Source organism: Schistocerca gregaria, chromosome 3 (assembly GCF_023897955.1).
Source record: "Schistocerca gregaria isolate iqSchGreg1 chromosome 3, iqSchGreg1.2, whole genome shotgun sequence".
In the NCBI taxonomy this organism is placed as follows: Eukaryota; Metazoa; Arthropoda; class Insecta; order Orthoptera; family Acrididae; genus Schistocerca; species Schistocerca gregaria.
The window spans coordinates 620497017-620514742 of record NC_064922.1 but is presented as its reverse complement, the minus strand read 5'-3'; the positions used below and the strand labels follow the sequence as shown (position 1 = coordinate 620514742).

The 17726-nt window shown below is 44.8% G+C and overlaps 1 protein-coding gene across 8 annotated transcripts in view; it reads right to left on the bottom strand.

Moving 5' to 3' along the window:
* Nucleotides 1-17726, bottom strand: part of LOC126355206 (rho-related BTB domain-containing protein 1) — a 1271465-nt gene that overhangs the window by 398229 nt on the left and 855510 nt on the right. For 2 of the 8 annotated variants that reach the window (XM_050005445.1, XM_050005441.1), the window contains exon 2: nucleotides 342-578. The exons of the other annotated variants lie outside the window; for them this stretch is intronic. In XM_050005445.1, the coding sequence (XP_049861402.1) occupies nucleotides 342-368 (27 nt within the window). In that variant the 5' untranslated portion in view covers nucleotides 369-578. The remainder of the gene's footprint in view (nucleotides 1-341; nucleotides 579-17726) is intronic. 8 annotated transcript variants of the gene reach the window in all.

The window sequence follows — 17726 nt, the reverse complement described above, 5'->3', positions numbered from 1 at the left end:
CAACAAATTCTCAACTGCCAAGATCGCTAAAATTATTTATTCTTATTGATGACCCTTTTCGGAAATTCTGTGTTGCTATCTGCGGATCTATGTTGACATCATAAATCACAGAGAATCACCGGTCACCTACATGAATAAATGGTTTTAGCGATGTTGCCAGTTGAGAATTTATTCAGTGCTCTGACGATATCAGAAGTGTACGCACCCTGTGTATTCCTACGGTCACTCTCTGTAATTGCGACTCCTTCGGAGATTCGAAAAAAACAAACAAAAAAAGGCCTGTTCCCGCCTTGCAGTGGTGAGTTTCCACCTTCCGCGGCGTGCGCTGAGCCGGTGCGTACTCTTCTCTTGGGGGTGTTGTCCTTCATGGCGGGACAGCGCCGGGCGGCCCCGCCCCCGTGCAGACGCTGGGCTCAGGAGCGGCCCCCGGCATTCACCCACGCCTCCGCCGCCGCCGCCGCCGCCTCCGCCTCCGCCCTGCAGACCGTGGACCGCCGTTTCCCGGCCTCGCCACGCACCGCGCGCCGCAGGAACGCCGAACCGCACGCCGCCCTCGTCCCCTGATCCCGAGCCTGCTCCTGCCGGGCACACGGCCAACACACTCGTCACGGCGCGCTGCTTGCAAACAAGCGACGGCAACAAACACTTGGCGCTGCTGCTGCTGCCGCTGCCGGAACCCTCGCTGCTGCGCTGACGCCGCCACTCTTCGTTACGCTGATGGCTTGTCTGGCAACGCCGCTCAGGGTCAGACTGCTAACGCAGGTGCGACCACATAGGACAGGTTCCCGGCCATGTGAATCGCTCGAAGACTTTTTAGGTGACGTCTGTTAATTACGTCGGCTCAAAAAGGCGGGGAAGGGGGGGGGGCTGAGGGGAGGGTCCACCAAGATCTCACCAAACCTAATTTAAAGGGAGGGTAGACAATGAAAATCTCAAGACAATTTTTGCTTCAAATCGAGAACATTTTATCTTATCTATGTAATTAATCCTGAGCACAGATAATACTAAAGTGCTCACCAATATTTACAACCTCTCTCTCACATACTTTGTGTGTGTTCATACCGGGATTACCTGATTTGAGACAAGTGTCGCTCAAGTGCCAGAATTCATTCGGGCAGTTCTCTGCCGCACTGGTCGAAATCACTACGTTTCAGTTATTGAGTCAGTCGTGATATACTGCAACGCACATAAAGCGGAAACTATTGTGTTCAACATGGATTTGCAACAAAAGATTTACAAAGTGTCTGTTGAGCGGTATGCCGACAAGTCAAAACGTATGTGCGAGCAAGAAATTAATCATTTATTGAAGGAAGCTAAGTCAAGTTCACCGACGAGGATTCTCTTATGGACTATATAAATAGACACTTACGTAATCGTACAGTTCCAAGGAAGATAAAAACAAAGTTGTCTTTCATCTCCAAACTAAGTAAAGGTTTAATGACATTTAAAAAAAATGGAAATTTGTGGTAAGGACAATGGGGCCAAACTGCTGAGGTCATCGGTCCCTAGGTTTACACACTACTAACTAACTTACGCTAAGGGCAACACACACGCCCATGGCCGCGGGAGGATTCGAACCTCCGACGGGGGCAGCCGCGCGAACCGTGACAAGACGCCTTTCCGTTCAAGTTGATCGTTGATTCCTTGACTCAGTTTTTTTTTATTACAGAGAGCACGCTGAGCTACCGTGTGAGCACTCAGACCGCACGGCTACCCAGCACGGTTCAGTGACATTTTAAGTTTATGTTATATACCAATAAAAGCTTAGTGTTCTAGGGATCCGTCAAAATGATTAATACTGCTTTCGCGGCGTCTTTTTGTCCTCCTCTCTCTGGCTGTCCGTCTGTCCTTGTCATGTTTAAAATACTGCTTTTAATCACGTATTAAAAAGGCTATTTAACACACTTTATAAATAACACATGGTTCTATTTAAGTGTTTGAAACAAATAAACAATTCATTTTTACGTAGTTTTCCCGACTAGGGGTAAAATCTCACTTGAGGGGGGCGTCTCACCAATATCACCAGTGGGGGAGGGGGTCCAAATTTTAAAGAAAGCCCCTCACGTAGTTAATTAACGTCCCCTTCTATAATAGAACCCAGTACGTTGTCATCGACGGTGAGTGTTCATCAGAGACAAGGGTATAGTTCGGAGTGCCCCAGGGAAATGTGATAGGACCGCTGTTATATTCTATATACATAAATGATCCGCCGGAGAGGACGGGCATTATGTACGGGAAGGCGTCGTCGTTGAGAGACTATAGGATGATACAAAACGACCTAAATTTCTAGTTGGTGTGACGAATAGCAGCTGGTTCTAAATGTAGAAAAATGGAAGTTAATGCTGATGACTAGGAGAAACAATCCCATAACCTTCGAATACAGAATTAGTAGCGTGCTGCTTGACACAGTTACATTGTTCAAATATCTGGACGTAACGTTGCACAGTGACATGAAATGGAACGAGCATGTAAGGAGTGTAGTAGGAAAGGCGAAAGGTCGACTTCGGTTTACAGAGCCAGATTTGAACCTGGTGGATAAAATTCGAACTTTCCTCAGCACAAATCAGCTTCCCATTAACGCACTGGCATATGTACGAAGTTTCGCTACCGTACGATAATCAGAGCCCACAGCGGACCTCCGCGATAGCTGCACTCGATTATTGGGAAAGTGTGCATCATCCGTAAAGGAGTCCGCAAACAGATCTCCACTGCAATCCATTCTCGAGTATTGGCGGAGTGTTTCGGATTCACCAGGTTAGAATAAAGAAAGACATCGAAACGGTCTAGATTTGTTATAGCTAAGTTCAAAAAACACACAACTATTACGGAGATGCTTCGGGAACTCAAATGAGAACCCCTGGAGAGAAGGCGACTTTCTTTTCGTGGAATACTGTTGAGGAAACTTAGAGAACCGGCATTTGAAACTGACTGCACAATGATTCAACTGCCACCAACGAACATCTCCCGTACGGACAACGAAGATAACCCCTACGGAAGCATAAAAGCAGTTGTTTTTTCCTCGCTCTACTTGCGAGTGGAACAGTACAGGAAATGGCCGGCCGGAGTGGCCGACCGGTTCTAGGCACTACAGTCTGGAACCGCGCGACCGGTACGGTCTCAGGTTCGAATCCTGCCTCGGGCATGGATGTTCGTGATTTCCTTAGGTTAGTTAGGTTTAAGTAGTTCTAAGTTCTAGGGGACTGATGACCTCAGAAGTTAAGTCCCATAGTGCTCAGAGCCATTTGAAGTAAAGGAAATGACTGGTATTGTGGCTTTAGGGGTATGTACGTAGAGGTAGATGAAACTACGGTTGCCAACCGCCCTATATAGTAGGGGATACCTCATAACTGAGCATTAGAAAATTATCCCCAGTGGATCTTGTCTGTAACACTAATATTGCCCATTCAATATGTTTCTAGTAATTCATCTTAGGTGTTTAATTCATGCATCGACGTTGCATCAATTTTAGGCCTATATATCCCTCATTAAGATACTGAAATATGGATTTGTCTTATAGCATGTTTGTCAGAATTACGGTACAGTACATCACATTACTTTTCTGTTATCAGACGATGCAGTTGAGTATGAATGTGTTTTATTTGAACTGTAGCCTGCATCAACATTTAAAGCAGCGTTAAGTATCACGGTCTAGGTACTACCAAATAATGCTCTGAAGGTACACTGTAGGAAATACTGCAACCAGCCACAAGTTTTTTTAGAAATAATTTTATTGTACCGATACTGGTCACGGTCAGACGCTAGCGTTGATTTCTTGGCAAGTTCATCGTTTCTGTCTTCATGAAATATCTCCTAAGTATAACTTGCCAAGACAATAAAACTGTTTCTACAGAAACTTTTGACTAGTTGCATTATTTCCTACAGAATAATTGACGAAAACAGCTGCGATGTTATCTAACCATAATGAATAAAACGATACTTTGAAGTTTGAAAAGTAGCGACAGCAATGGACGTTGCTTTATTTAAGGGGGGGTAGGACGTCAAACGGGCTGACTTAGGAGCAGGAGAGGCATCACACGACATTTTAATATCCAGTGTCTATTATTTTACAAATAAGTTCATAAATCTTTGTCAGCATCACCAGGAAGGATTCAGGATTCACACTTATTGCAGTGGAAGTTCGAAAACATAACAAAATAAATGTTTTTACGTGCGAAATTTCATCATTTTTTCACTTACTAATGGCTGCATTTGCTGCTATATGTACACTTTTCTTCATAAGTTGGAGAGATTCTTCGATGAATTTTGCCCAGCATACATATCATACTTACAGGTGTATGAAACTCTAGAATTTATTTAATTTATGGAAACACGAACGAGCTGTTGTATTTTAAACTTCATGTTTAGAAAAAACACAAATTTTGTAGTTAATTACCACAAGTTTTACCACAGCTTTCAATAGATTTGGAAAATTCTAGCGTTTCATACACTTTTAAGTATGGTTTGTATGATGTGCAAAATTCATCGAAGGATCCCTCTTACTTATTTAGAAAAGTGTACCTATAACTACAAACACTGACATTAGTAAGTGAAAAAAATGATGAAATTTCACATGTAACAAAAATCATTACATTATGTTTTCGAACTTCCACTGCTATGAGTGTGAATTCTGAATCCTTCCTGGGCATGCTGACAAAGTTTTATGAATTTATTTGTAAAAGTATAGACAGTGAAAATTAAAATGTCCTGTGGTGCCTCTCCTACTCCAAGTCGGCCCGTTTGACGTCCTACCCCCCTTAAACGCGCCAATAATAACTCAGCTCCAGATACGCGTATACAATAGATGTCAGTCGCCGGCTGTTGACACCCAATATCAATCGTTCATAATATTAACGTCTGATTCAGCTTCTAAGCGAGTTAAACGGTTATGCGTTTACTTAGAAAAACGAGAAAAGAAATAGCCACTCCTAGCTGGACAGTAAGCTGTAACTTACAGTTATATTTGCCAGGATTTTTTTTTTTAAATTCTTGACGACAACAGCGAAATGTTGACCACAGGAAAAGAACTAGGTAAGTAAGATTTCGTCAGTGATTAGCCTCATGGTGGGCGAAATACGTTAATATTCAATGTATAATATTTAGAATGTTTGTGTTTAAACCAACTCTAGTATTTACATTAAAAGTAAACATAGTATGTTACAATAATAAACAAAGGTTTACTGGTTATCAGAAGGGGCAGTCAAATGAAAACGAGACTGATCGAAAAATAGTAAGTAAACTGTTTATTATTTCAAAATTAATCTTGGTTCAAATGGCTCTGAGCACTATGGGACTTAACATCTGAGGTCACCAGTCTCCTAGAACTTAGAGCTACTTAAACCTAACTAACCTAAGGACATTACACACATCCATGCCCGAGGCAGGATTCGAACCTGCGACCATAGCGGTCACGCGGTTCCAAACTGAAGCGCCTAGAACCGGACGGCCACTCGGGCCGGCAAAATTAATCTCCGTAATTGTTAAAAGATTTATCCCATTGTGAGGCAGGACGATCAGTGTATTCATGGAAAATATTTGAGATTGCCTACAGAGACGGGGTTGTAGCCAGGAGGTCAACTGTTAGTCCGAAGCAAATCGACGGCGACTATGACTTTCTTCATAGCTCTGAAAATATATAAATCGCAAAGATAGAGATCGAGACTGTACGAAGGATGTGTAAGGGCTTCCCAGTGAAACTTCTGCAACGTATTAGAAACAGCCTTGGCAATATGTTGGCGGTTATTTTGTTGGCACGTTGCTTCGACTACGCTTCAAATGTTCCACTGAGAAGCGCCCATACAGAGTAATTTCCCGGTGAGAGCCGCATGTTTCTAACATCCAATGCAGAAAAAGTTCTCAAGCTCCTTCCACAAGGCAGCACGTTATGGGTGCGTTGAAATGGCCAATGCGAATGCCACATTCTGTTCCTGATTCTGACTGGCTGAAAGACCTGCATATTAAATAATTTTGTGTAGCAGTTTTGAAACTCGAGAATTAAGAATTCGGCATGGTGGGGTGTAAAATTAATATGCCTTCTCGGGTGGCGCCGGATTTAAAAGTATAAAATAACTTCTCCTTCCCCTACACATATTTCTAGCCCCATACAAATTCACTACTGGCCATTAAAATTACTACACCAAGAAGAAATGCAGATGATAAACGAGTACTCATTGAACAATTATACTAGAACTGACATGTGATTACATTTTCACGCAGTTTGGGTGCACAGACCTTGAGAAATCAGTACCCAGAACCAACACCTCTGGCCGTAATAACGGCATTGATAAGCCTGGGCATTGAGCCAAAAAGAGCTTGGATGGCGTGTACAGGTACAGCTGCCCATGCAGCTTCAACAGGATACCGCAGTTCATCAAGAGTAGTGACTGGCGAATTGTGACGAGCAAGTTGCTCGGCCACCATTGACCAGACGTTTTCAATTGCTGAGAGATCTGGAGAATGTGCTGGCCAGGGCAGCAGTCGAACATTTTCTGTATCCAGAAAGGACCCTACAGGACCTGCAACATGCTGTCGCGCATTATCCTGCTGAAATGTAGGGTTTCGCAGGGATCGAATGAAGGGTAGAGCCACGGGCCGTAACACATCTGAAATGTAACGTCCACTGTTCAAAGTGCCGTCAATGCGAACAAGAGGTGACCGAGGCGTGTAACCAATGGCACCCCATACCATCACGCCCGGTGATACGCCAGTATGGCGATGACGGTTACACGGTTCCAATGTGCGTTCACCGCGATGTCGCCAAACACGGATGCGACCGTCATGATGCTGTAAACAGAACCTGGATTCATCCGAAAAAATGACGTTTTGCCATTCGTGGACCAGCGTTCGTCGTTGAGCAGGCGCTCCTGTCTGTGATGCAGCGTCAAGGGTAACGGCAGCCATGATTTCCGAGCTGATAGTGCATGCTGCTGCAAACGCCGTCGAAATGTTCGTGCAAATGATTGTTGTCTTGCAAACGTCCCCATCTGTTGACTCAGGGATCGAGACGTGGCTGCACGATCCGTTACAGCCATGCGGATAAGATGCCTGTGTTCTCGACTGCTAGTGATACGAGGCCGTTGGGATCCAGCACGGCCTTCCGTATTACCCTCCTGAACCCACCGATTCCATATTCTGCTAACAGTCATTGAATCTCGACCAACGCGAGCAGCAATGTCTCGATACGATAAAGCGCAGTGGCGATAGGCTACAATCCGACCTTTATCAAAGTCGGAAATGTGATGGTACGCATTTCTCCTTCTTACACGTGACATCACAGCAACGTTTCACCAGGCAACGGCGGTCAACTGCTGTTTGCGTATGAGAAATCGGTTGGAAATTTTCCTCATGTCAGCACGTTGTAGGTGTCGCCACCGGCGCCAAGCTTTTGTGAATGCTCTGAAAAGCTATCATTTACCTATCACAGCGTCATCTTCCTGTCGGTTAAATTTCGTTTCTGTAGCACGTCATCTTCGTAGTGTAGCAATTTTAATGGCCAGTAATGTGGTACCGAAAATTTGTGCTTGTGAACTTTTAATAGCTACCAAAAAGCTGTACAATTTGAAACAAAGAATGTAGGGCGCATGCAATACATAATGGATGCACCTCCTTGCTATTATCTATTGTATACGCCCCAGGTTTTCTTTTTAAATAATTCTAAAATCATTCTACTACTATTTTCATGCCTATTAAAACTTCACAAGCACAAATTTTCAGGACTATCTTTATGGGATCAGCCATCTCTATTGGGCTAGGAGAATTATTTTATACATTTTAGTTTGCTTTAAAAACGCGCCGCACGGGATTAGCCGAGCGGTCTGAGGCGCTGCATTCATGGACTGTGCGGCTGGTCCCGGCGGAGGTTCGAGTCCTCCTTCGGGCAAGTGTGCGTGTGTTTGTCCTTAGGATAATTTAGGTTACGTAGTGTGTAAGCTTAGAGACTGATGACCTTAGGAGTTGGGTCCCATAGGATTTCACACACATATGAACATTTTTTTAAAAAACGCTTTATATTAAAAAAATGTTTTATTGAAATAACTTTTCTCTTTTCCCCAGACGACAACCAGATTTCGTCTGGTGAGCTGTTGTTGCATAAGTACCAAAACAACAAAAACATAATCTGACTGACATATATTAACCGCTGGTACCTACGCAACCTCTTGGCCAGGCCGAGGACCGGCCTGCTCGCCCGCAGCGAGCGCCCGGAGAGAGGCACTTAATTGGCGCTGTCTGCGCGGCGGCCCGTGGCAGCGGCCATCGATCTCAACTAGCGCGTCGCCGGTGCCGCTTAGATGCGGTGCCGCGCACGGCCAGGCGTGCTCGAGAGGCGTCCCTGGGTTCTCCACTTGCCGAGCTGGCAGGACACCGACCAGCCGGCGTTGCTGTACCGCAACGACACGCCGTGCACAGGGCTACGGCGGAAACGTCGTTTGTGTCAGCGCGGATCGACCATTTCTTACGACGAGTTGACACGACAGGTGCAATAACGAATCCCGTCTCTTCGTCAGCTCGAAGTTCGGTTTGTTTGAAGTTGGCAGCAAAGCTTTCCGCAGGCATGCATTACACGTAAACTGCCAGCTGATGGGTGGCATGAAAGTTCCCATCACGTATGCCAGGCATGTTCTGTGTGTGACACATTGGGGAACCTTGCAGGTCAGTCAAGCGTCCGTACATTCCTCAAGAGTGCAGTGAAGTTTTGCGTTATCCTGCTGAAGAATGCCATGTGGTACCTTGGTCATGAAGCACACGAAAACAGGTTTGCCATTCTTGCCACAAATACTGGCGACAATTCATTTTCTCCAGAATGAGATTTTCGCACTGCAGCGGAGTGTGCGCTGATATGAAACTTCTTGACAGATTAAAACTGTGTGCCCGACCTAGACTCGAACGCCGGACTTTTGCCTTTCGCGGGCAAGTGCTCTACCAACTGAGCTACCGAAGCAAGACTCACGCCCGGTACTCACAGCTTTACTTCTGCCAGTACCTCGTCTCCTACCTTCCAAACTTTACAGAAGCTCTACTGCGAACCTTGCAGAACTAGCACCCCTGAAAGAAAGGATATTGCGGAGACATGGCTTAGCCACAGCCTGGGGGATGTTTCCAGAATGAGATTTTCACTCCGCAGCGGAGTGTGCGCTGATATGAAACTTCCTGGCAGATTAAAACTGGTAGAGCACTTGCCCGCGAAAGGCAAAGGTCCCGAGTTCGAGTCTCGGTCGGGCACACAGTTTTAATCTGCCAGGAAGTTTCTATTCATTTTCTATTCGACTATTACCAAACCATCCCTGTTAGGTCATCCAGTAATGCCTCGCACAGCAGTTTAAGACGTACGCATTCGCGAATCGCTGCTTCTTGTGACCTTTCACCACGTTACGTAAACACGGCGTCGTCGCCGTTGATGTGACCGCTACAGAGTCGTCGCTGAGTACCCGAAGCACCTATCTAGGCGCAACATGACTCTGGCTCTGCACCAAGCAAATCTGTGTTTACCGTTGAATGTGTCAGGCTGCTTCTCAAGCTGGCTTCCAGATATCTGTTCCGGATGGTTCGTGGTGGCACTCCGGCTGTATCCCCTTCCCGGATTTCAGCTGTTACCATCGCTCTGGGCCGTCTGAACAAGCGTACTATTCTCTTGTGACATAGGCCTTTTGGAAGGATGTATCCCTATTCTGCTTGCCACGGCGTTATTTTAACTCCATCTCTCAACCACTTATTCTACAAGCTGCCACATCTACATTTACATCTACATGACTACTCTGCGATTCACACTTGTGCCAAGCAGAGCGCTCTTCGAAAAACATTCAGACTATGTCTCTGCATTTTCTCTCTCAAACACTGCGTGGGAAAATATAACAAATATTTATCAAGTTCCAACATAGAGGATATGACCGGCGATTCGGGTTACTAAAATCTTCACATTTTCCTTCAATTGCATCACACTTCCGATAATTTTAGTTTATTTGTGTTGACTAGTTTCGTAAAATCATGTTCATTTTCAAACCATGGCCTTGTATGTAAGTGTAATCAAAGATTTCCGACCAATGTACATGTGAGTAACCAAATATGCATTATTTCTCACCATTAAGCGTTACATAGAGACGAAATGATAAACCTAAATGAGCATATAATGTGAATTCTTTCAAATCGAACGCTACGCTGTGCTGCGCTGAAGAACTCAGGAGGACAACAATTTGAATCACAGCTGCCATCTGCACAAGTTACACCCGCTAAACTATCTGCTGTAACGGTGATAGATTTTGCTGGACCACTATTCATCAAAGTAGGAAGAGAAATGCACAAATAACTTATCTCTCTTTTCACCTCTGCCGCCACGCGAGCAATGGACGTCTAACTCTGCACACACTTGTCAACATAAGTTTCGTATGAGACATCAGCGATTCCCCGTAAGGCGTTGACTACCCCATAAGATTTACACAGACAACACGAAACCATTCCAGTCCAAGAACATGGATCTCAGACAACTTTGGAAGGCGTTAACCACCCGAAGACTTACCAATTCCTTGCCCACGACGGTATTGCATGGAAATTAATCACCTCACTAGCGGCTTGGTGGGTTACTTGGAGGGAAAGGTTGGTGGGCAGTATAAAGCTTTGTTTATGTGATGAACAACTGAACTCTATCTTAACTAGTCCTGAATTCGCTATGGTCTCTACGGCCATCACACAAGGAGACGATGCAGATGCACTGACTCTTTCCCGTTTTCTGAATGGAGAGAAACCCGTAACATTTCCAACAGGACCAGAAACTTCGTCGAACACGAACATAGCAATGGAACTCTGACTGAGACGGCAACTCCGACAGCTTTCGGAAAGAGGACATGCGCCCACAACACATGTGGAGGAAGGCAAGAAAACACTACCCAGGAGAGAAGGAAATGACAATAATCCTACGCACACCACAGGGTCACACTTTCAGTCGTCCTGTGCCGACGGTCATACTCTTAGATATCGACCGGATACCTGCTACGACTGGGAGACTATCTGATTACTCTTTAGATAAGTATCTCTGACTTGTTTATATATGTAATTCTGTGACGAGAAACAAAGTTTGTTGCGGGTCTAGTGTGCTGTTATTACGATACTTTCACGACACAACAAACCAATTGAAAGCTGAGTGATAGACGCAGGAATAGTTTGTCAGTCTGGGTAGTTCCCTCTTAGTAAGAATTCGCAACCCAGTAGGTAATGAAGCAGCAATAAAACTCTTACCACTACATCACTAACAGCCCCGACTGACGAGTGAGTGTTTAATGGTACAGTCCGCATGCCCATCAATCTCAGTTCAATTAATTGTTTACGTCAAGTTTCAACAAAACTTTTTGTTAAGATTTCAATGCATTTTAAGGTGCAATTTTACTGTTTATCTTTCGATACCGATAGAAGAATGTGTATCCCCCCTTTTACCTGACGATCGACTCAAATAGTTTATTTCACTTTATTTATTTCAATCTAGGATTTCGTTAGTCTTGGTACGATGTTACAAAGCAGGCTCTGAGTGGCTCCTTCCCGCTAGAGTGGACAGATGAACTTTCTCAGCCGGCCGCGGTGGTCTCGCGGTTCTAGGCGCGCAGTCCGGAACCGTGCGACTGCCACGGTCGCAGGTTCGAATCCTGCCTCGGGCATGGATGTGTGTGATGTCCTTAGGTCAGTTAGGTTTAAGTAGTTCTAAGTTCTAGGGGACTGATGACCACAGCAGTTGAGTCCCATAGTGCTCAGAGCCATTTGAACCATTTTTATTTAACTTTCTCAGGATGCTCTTAGCGGTTGGAAAAAACAGAGTGGCAACCTTGCACGTATGTCCAGCTCGTAAAGATGGCTTGGGGATTTCCACAACAGGGGTGGTAAACAAAAAAATAGTCCTTTCACTGGATGGTCTGCGATTTTCTTACGGCACTACGGAAATAAAAAGAGACCTGCAAAGTCTCTTTCTCACTCTGAGTGATGGATGATTATCATGTGATAATGAGCTACAGCACACTAAATTTATGTCGTTTCACTTCGAGTTCGCGCCGGAAATGGGGCCAAAATTACACTATTTCTCTTCGAATGCGTGCTGGTATCCAAATAAAATGGATGGAAACATATTTTGGAGCGCTCTCTCCCCAGTAGCTAGAAGCCAGTGTCGAGTACTGGAATGATGGTTAGCCACACCACGAACTGTTCAGTGAACGGACGCAGTTGTCAGTTTTCGACTGTGCATGCTCTGACGTGACGTCATCTCCACGTCAACTACTCCGCGTCGAGGCCCACGATAAAGACAGACCGCAGCGCTACGTTTAGCTTCAGTGTGCGAGGGAGTTCATCTTTTTTACGCTGAGGTAAATTAGTGCAGCAGTCAGATTAACAGCCTGCAATTCCTATTTTGAGCACTGAATTGTGTTGAAACATTGGGCTGTATTTCAATCGTTTGTTGGAACTTCTGGCAGGTAATCGCTGTTCTGAAGGATTTGGCCAATGTTGCTGTAGCGGCCTTTATAATAAACCTGGAGATGTTCCCAACTTCGTTCCCGTTCCAGTTCCTATTTTCGCCCCAGGGTCGAAATTTGGAACTGTGCGTTTTCATAGCAAATGCTATAAATGTTCAATCAATCGGAGAGAAACGGAAGCAAAAAACACACTCTTCGTCTACATAGATACACAGAATCCTAAGTGACACACATCTTGGAGGCTGAAAATAATTCTAAAACATTGTTCATTCATGGCCTCTAAGTGCATTATAATAGTGAAAGCCTTTGGCAATGTTAAAATGGAAGAATTAAATTAAATTAATTATATTATTGAGTTTGTGGGGGTCGAATTTGTGAACACTTTCTTTTATTTCTGTTTTTGCAGTGTTAACGTTTATGTGAAATACTTGCCTTAGTATATTGCAACAATTTAATTGTAACCTGTCTGGTAATGGACGACAAATTCAAGAATATATACACCAATTTTTAGCATTCTCTGTAGCCTTTCAGACAGGTTTCGACCTATTACGGTACCGAAATTTGCCGACCCCCCCCCTCCCTCTCCTCGACGGTAATCTCCACTCTGCCCTAGGGTCCCTAGGCCGACCGTTCATTTCGACTGTGTTTCCAGTAGACGACCACGATGTGGCGTAAAATGAACTCTCCTAAATGCACTTGTGTTTCTTATCTTTGGCATCGTACTGTCTTCTTTGATGTGCTATTGCGACATGCTTCGGTAGCTCCTGTAACAGTTTAAATGAACAATCAAATGATATTTCGGATTAAAAGTTCTCGTTAAACTAGCGGCGTCAGATTCAGTTAAAACCCAACGCTATCGACGATTGTCCCCATTATCATCAGTGGCTAAGTCATACGCAGGCTATGACGATGATGGCGGCAATAATTGAAAGCTTAGAATTTTATCAAACTTTGATACGGCAAGTTAAGAGAGAAGTTTTCATGCAAGGACTCCGTCACTAAGGACTTCGTTGTCACCTAACGAGCTTCAGGCTTTTTTTAACAAGCCCAATCGACGAAAGGAAAATGGGTTAAGAACAAGGACTTCCTCGTGCAGGAAGGTCCACAAAACACATTAAATTGCTTCGCCATATTGCTGCGACGGATAAAAAGTAAAATGCTTTCGACAAATCGCGCGTCGTTGGCTGAAACGGCCGGTAGATGGAAAGCATACGTGAGAACGTAAGTCATTAAAATAAAGGACACTCGATCAGGAAATGACGAACCGCCGAAGGTTGAGGACAATGAGCACAAAGTCGCGGGGGATCGCCACTTAACAAATGGCGATGGGTAAAACGATACAGGTAATACCCTATACGCAACCTAGCTAAAATGATGTCCTCGCGGCGAGAGGGCCGAGTTGAGGTTGGCCAAGCCGCTGAGAGAGGTATAATTCCCCAGTGCTTCTTCCCGTGAAGAGAAGACCAGTGGTGATGCCAAAGTGACACCATACGCCGACAGACGGCAACAAGGGAATCATCCGAAAGAATGGGAGAGGTAGCGGACCGAGGTGGGAGGACTACCGCCTTGGCAGAAGCGTCAGCAGCCTCGTTTCCGGTCAGACCGACGTGACCAGGGACCCACATGAACATCACAGGGGCTGCCTCAACAGCGAGCAAATGGAAGCTTTCTTGGACCCGTTGCACTAAGGGATACACTGTGTACAGCACACAGAAGCTCTGCAAGGCACTGAGAGAATCGGAGCATGTGAAACAATTAAAAAACCTGTGTCGCCGGATGTACTGGGTGACCTGATAGGGAGCGAAGAGCTCTGTTGTAAATATTGAGCAGCGTTCTGAAAGCCGATACTGAAAATGGCCGGTGTGTTATGCTTTGCATATTCTATGACTGTCAATTTGCAGTTCTTTAATACTAAACCTTCTTTTAAAGAATTAATTTGGTTGTTGCCTCAAGACCACCTGTAGTCCATCAGACTAACGGTCATAAACTGAGGAGAAAATACGTATGCAAGTAAGTTGTACTTCCAACTCGCTCCCATCTGCTAATACCGGACGTTATCGGATTTCCATGGCAGAAGGTCGTAGGAAGGGTATTAATGCCGATGAGTAGGAAAAAACATCCCTAATGTTCGAAAACAGCATTAGTAGGATACTGCTTGACACAGTCGCCGGCCGGTGTGGCCGAGCAGTTCTAGGCGCTTCAGACTGGTACCGCTACGGCCTCAGGTTCGAATCCTGCCTCGTGCATGGATGTGTGTGATGTCCTTAGGTTAGTTAGGTTTAAGTACTTCTAAGTTCTAGGGGACTGATGACCTCAGATATTAAGTCCGATAGTGCTCAGAGCCATTTGAACCATTTATTTGACACAGTCGCGTCGATTGAACATCTAGACGTAATGATTGCAAAGCGATATGAAATAGAAGGAGCATGTAAAGATTGTAGTAGGGAAGACGAATGGTCGACTTCAGCTTACTGGAGAATTTTGGAAAAATATCTATAAAGGAGACGGCAAATAGGATGTTAGTGTGACCCATTCTTGAGTACTGCTAGAATTTTTGGGATCCGTACCAGGTCGGATTAAAGGAAGACATCGAAACAGTTCACGGGCGGGCTGCTAGATATTTTACCGGCAGGACTAATACTCAGGTTTTACGAGATGCTTCGGGAACTCAAATGGAAATCCCTTCAGGGACGTTCTTTTCGAGGATCACTACTCAGGAAATTTAAAGGAGCAGCATCTGAAGCTGACTGCAGAACGTAGATTTTGCATAGGACCACGAAGATAAGAGCTCGTACTGACGCATATAGATATCGTCTTTCCCTCGCTCTGTTTGCGAGTGAAGCATGAAAGGGAATGTCAAGTAGAGCCTTGCGGAGAATGTATGTAGTTGTAGATGTAGAGGGAGTCTGACAGTACAGGTCCCCCCACTGCTATGCAACAAGCTGACTGCAGTGACACATCGAGAAAATTATGTTTATTTCAGTGCAGATGAGGAAAATGAAAAGGAGTACTACCAAAATATCAGATAACCAATAAAACTTTTGTAGCAGCCATAGTTCACTGAACTTTAGCAAGACGTATTTTAACAGTTTTTGTTGCGTTTAACTTGCCATATCAGTTTCAAATCTTACCCGGGGGGGTCGACGAGCCACATTAATAATATCTGAAAGCGACCTTTTCAGAGGCCTAAGCTAGATTAAGCTCCAACGAAAGGGGTTCTCTGGCGCTGCAAAATTTAAGACGGGAATTTTCTGACGGAGGCGCTGTTGTGGTTGGCAGGAGAGCCAACACCGTGTTACTAGAGGAGGCCGAAATGCACGCGTTTTAGCTCACGCAGGCTGGCGTGACGTCTGGAACATGACAAGGGAATTAGAATTGAGAAAAACGGACGTAGCTGGTGGAATACTTAACTTCAATCCATTAATGACGAACGACGCTCTTGACATTACATGATGCACAATATCAATAACAATTGGTAAGGGCGCCTTGCTAGGTCGTAGCAAATAACGTAGTTGAAGGCTATGCTAACTATCGTCTCGTCAAATGGGAGTGTAGAAGTCAGTGAACCATCGCTAGCAAAGTCGGCTGTACAACTGGGGCGAGTGCTAGTGAGTCTCTCTAGACCTGCCGTGTGGCGGCGCTCGGTCTGCAATCATTGACAGTGGCGACACGCGGGTCCTACGTATACTATCGGACCGCGGCCGATTTAAAGGCTACCACCTAGCAACTGTGGTGTCTGGCGGCGACACCACAGGCGCATTAAATGAAAATGTGCGTCTGGACTCTGTGCCCTGAGAATGAGCAATGGACCTTTCAGTGGCTTCACGTGCGTTACGGCAACAGTTTCGTTCACCACCTTTCGGGGACCACCAGACACCAACATATTCTAGTGAAGTTATAGGCGAATAATGATTACCCTCATATGGTAACTCATCTAACTTTTCCACAGACGCAGAGCAATAATTATGTGCCTTCACGTTTCTAGTCTCCCATACTGCAGCGGGAATCACACTATTTCTTTCCGTTATAATAGACTGCCTTAGTTTTATATTTACTGTACACGTATGAGAAACGCTGTCATGCACAGTAAGATATACATTTTCTTTCTTAGTATTTTTGTTCGTTACAAACGTCTAGCTCTTCTAGAGGAGAGTGAGTACATGATATTTTGAACAGGAACCCGTTTCGGAAACGTACCATTTTCGTTCCACTGCGGTTTCAGTTCAGATGTTTAACTGATCCACTTCAGCTTGTGTAACTGAATTACAAAACAATTGTTAGGTAACAATTCTTAAGAAAACATAACGAGACACCAATTATCACTGAAGCACATTTCTTTGTATTAACACTTTACGTTACCTGCTTACATAATTCCAAAACAAAAAAGAACCCAGCATACTGTACGTACAGACAGTAATGCTTAAGTGAAACTTCCTGGCAGATTAAAACTGTGTGCCCGACCGAGACTCGAACTCGGGACCTTTTGTCTTTCGCGGGCAAATGCTCTACCAACTGAGCAGCACACACTCAGCTGCAGAGTGAAAATCTCATTCAGGAAACATCCCCCAGGCTGTGGCTAAGCCATGTCTCCGCAATATCCTTTCTTTCAGGAGTGCTAGTTCTGCAAGGTTCGCAGGAGAGCTTCTGTAAAGTTTGGAAGGTAGGAGACGAGGTACTGGCAGAAGTACAGCTGTGAGTACCGGGCGTGAGTCGTGCTTCGGTAGCCTAGTTGGTAGAGCACTTGCCCGCGAAAGGCAAAAGGTCCCGAGTTCGAGTCTCGGTCGGCCACACAGTTTTAATCTGTCAGGAAGTTTCATATCAACGCACACTCCGCTGCAGAGTGAAAATCTTATTCAGTAATGTTTAAGTGTTAGTATAAACAAATGTGCTTAAGTGATAAATTGATGTTTCGTCTGGTTTTCTTTCGAATTGTTACCTAATAATTGTACTGCTTCATGGGTAATTCAATTCCTCAAGCAAAAATGGGTGAGTTAAACATCTGAACTGAAACCGTCGCAGGACAGAAACTGTACGTTTCAGCACTTGGGTTCCTATTCAAAGTATTATGTACTCAATCCCCTCTATAAGTCCTAGGAAACTGTAACGAGAATTTCCGAACCTCCTGTACAACGTTACCCCTTTAACGATAGCATTATAGATTTTACTCTGTTTCTGACGTGTATACCACTTTCGCGTTACGTTAATAAAGTTTCTATTTTTGGTCCACAAGAGACGAAGTGCTTGAATACACCTCGATGCCATGGATACGCGGTTAAAAACCTCCCT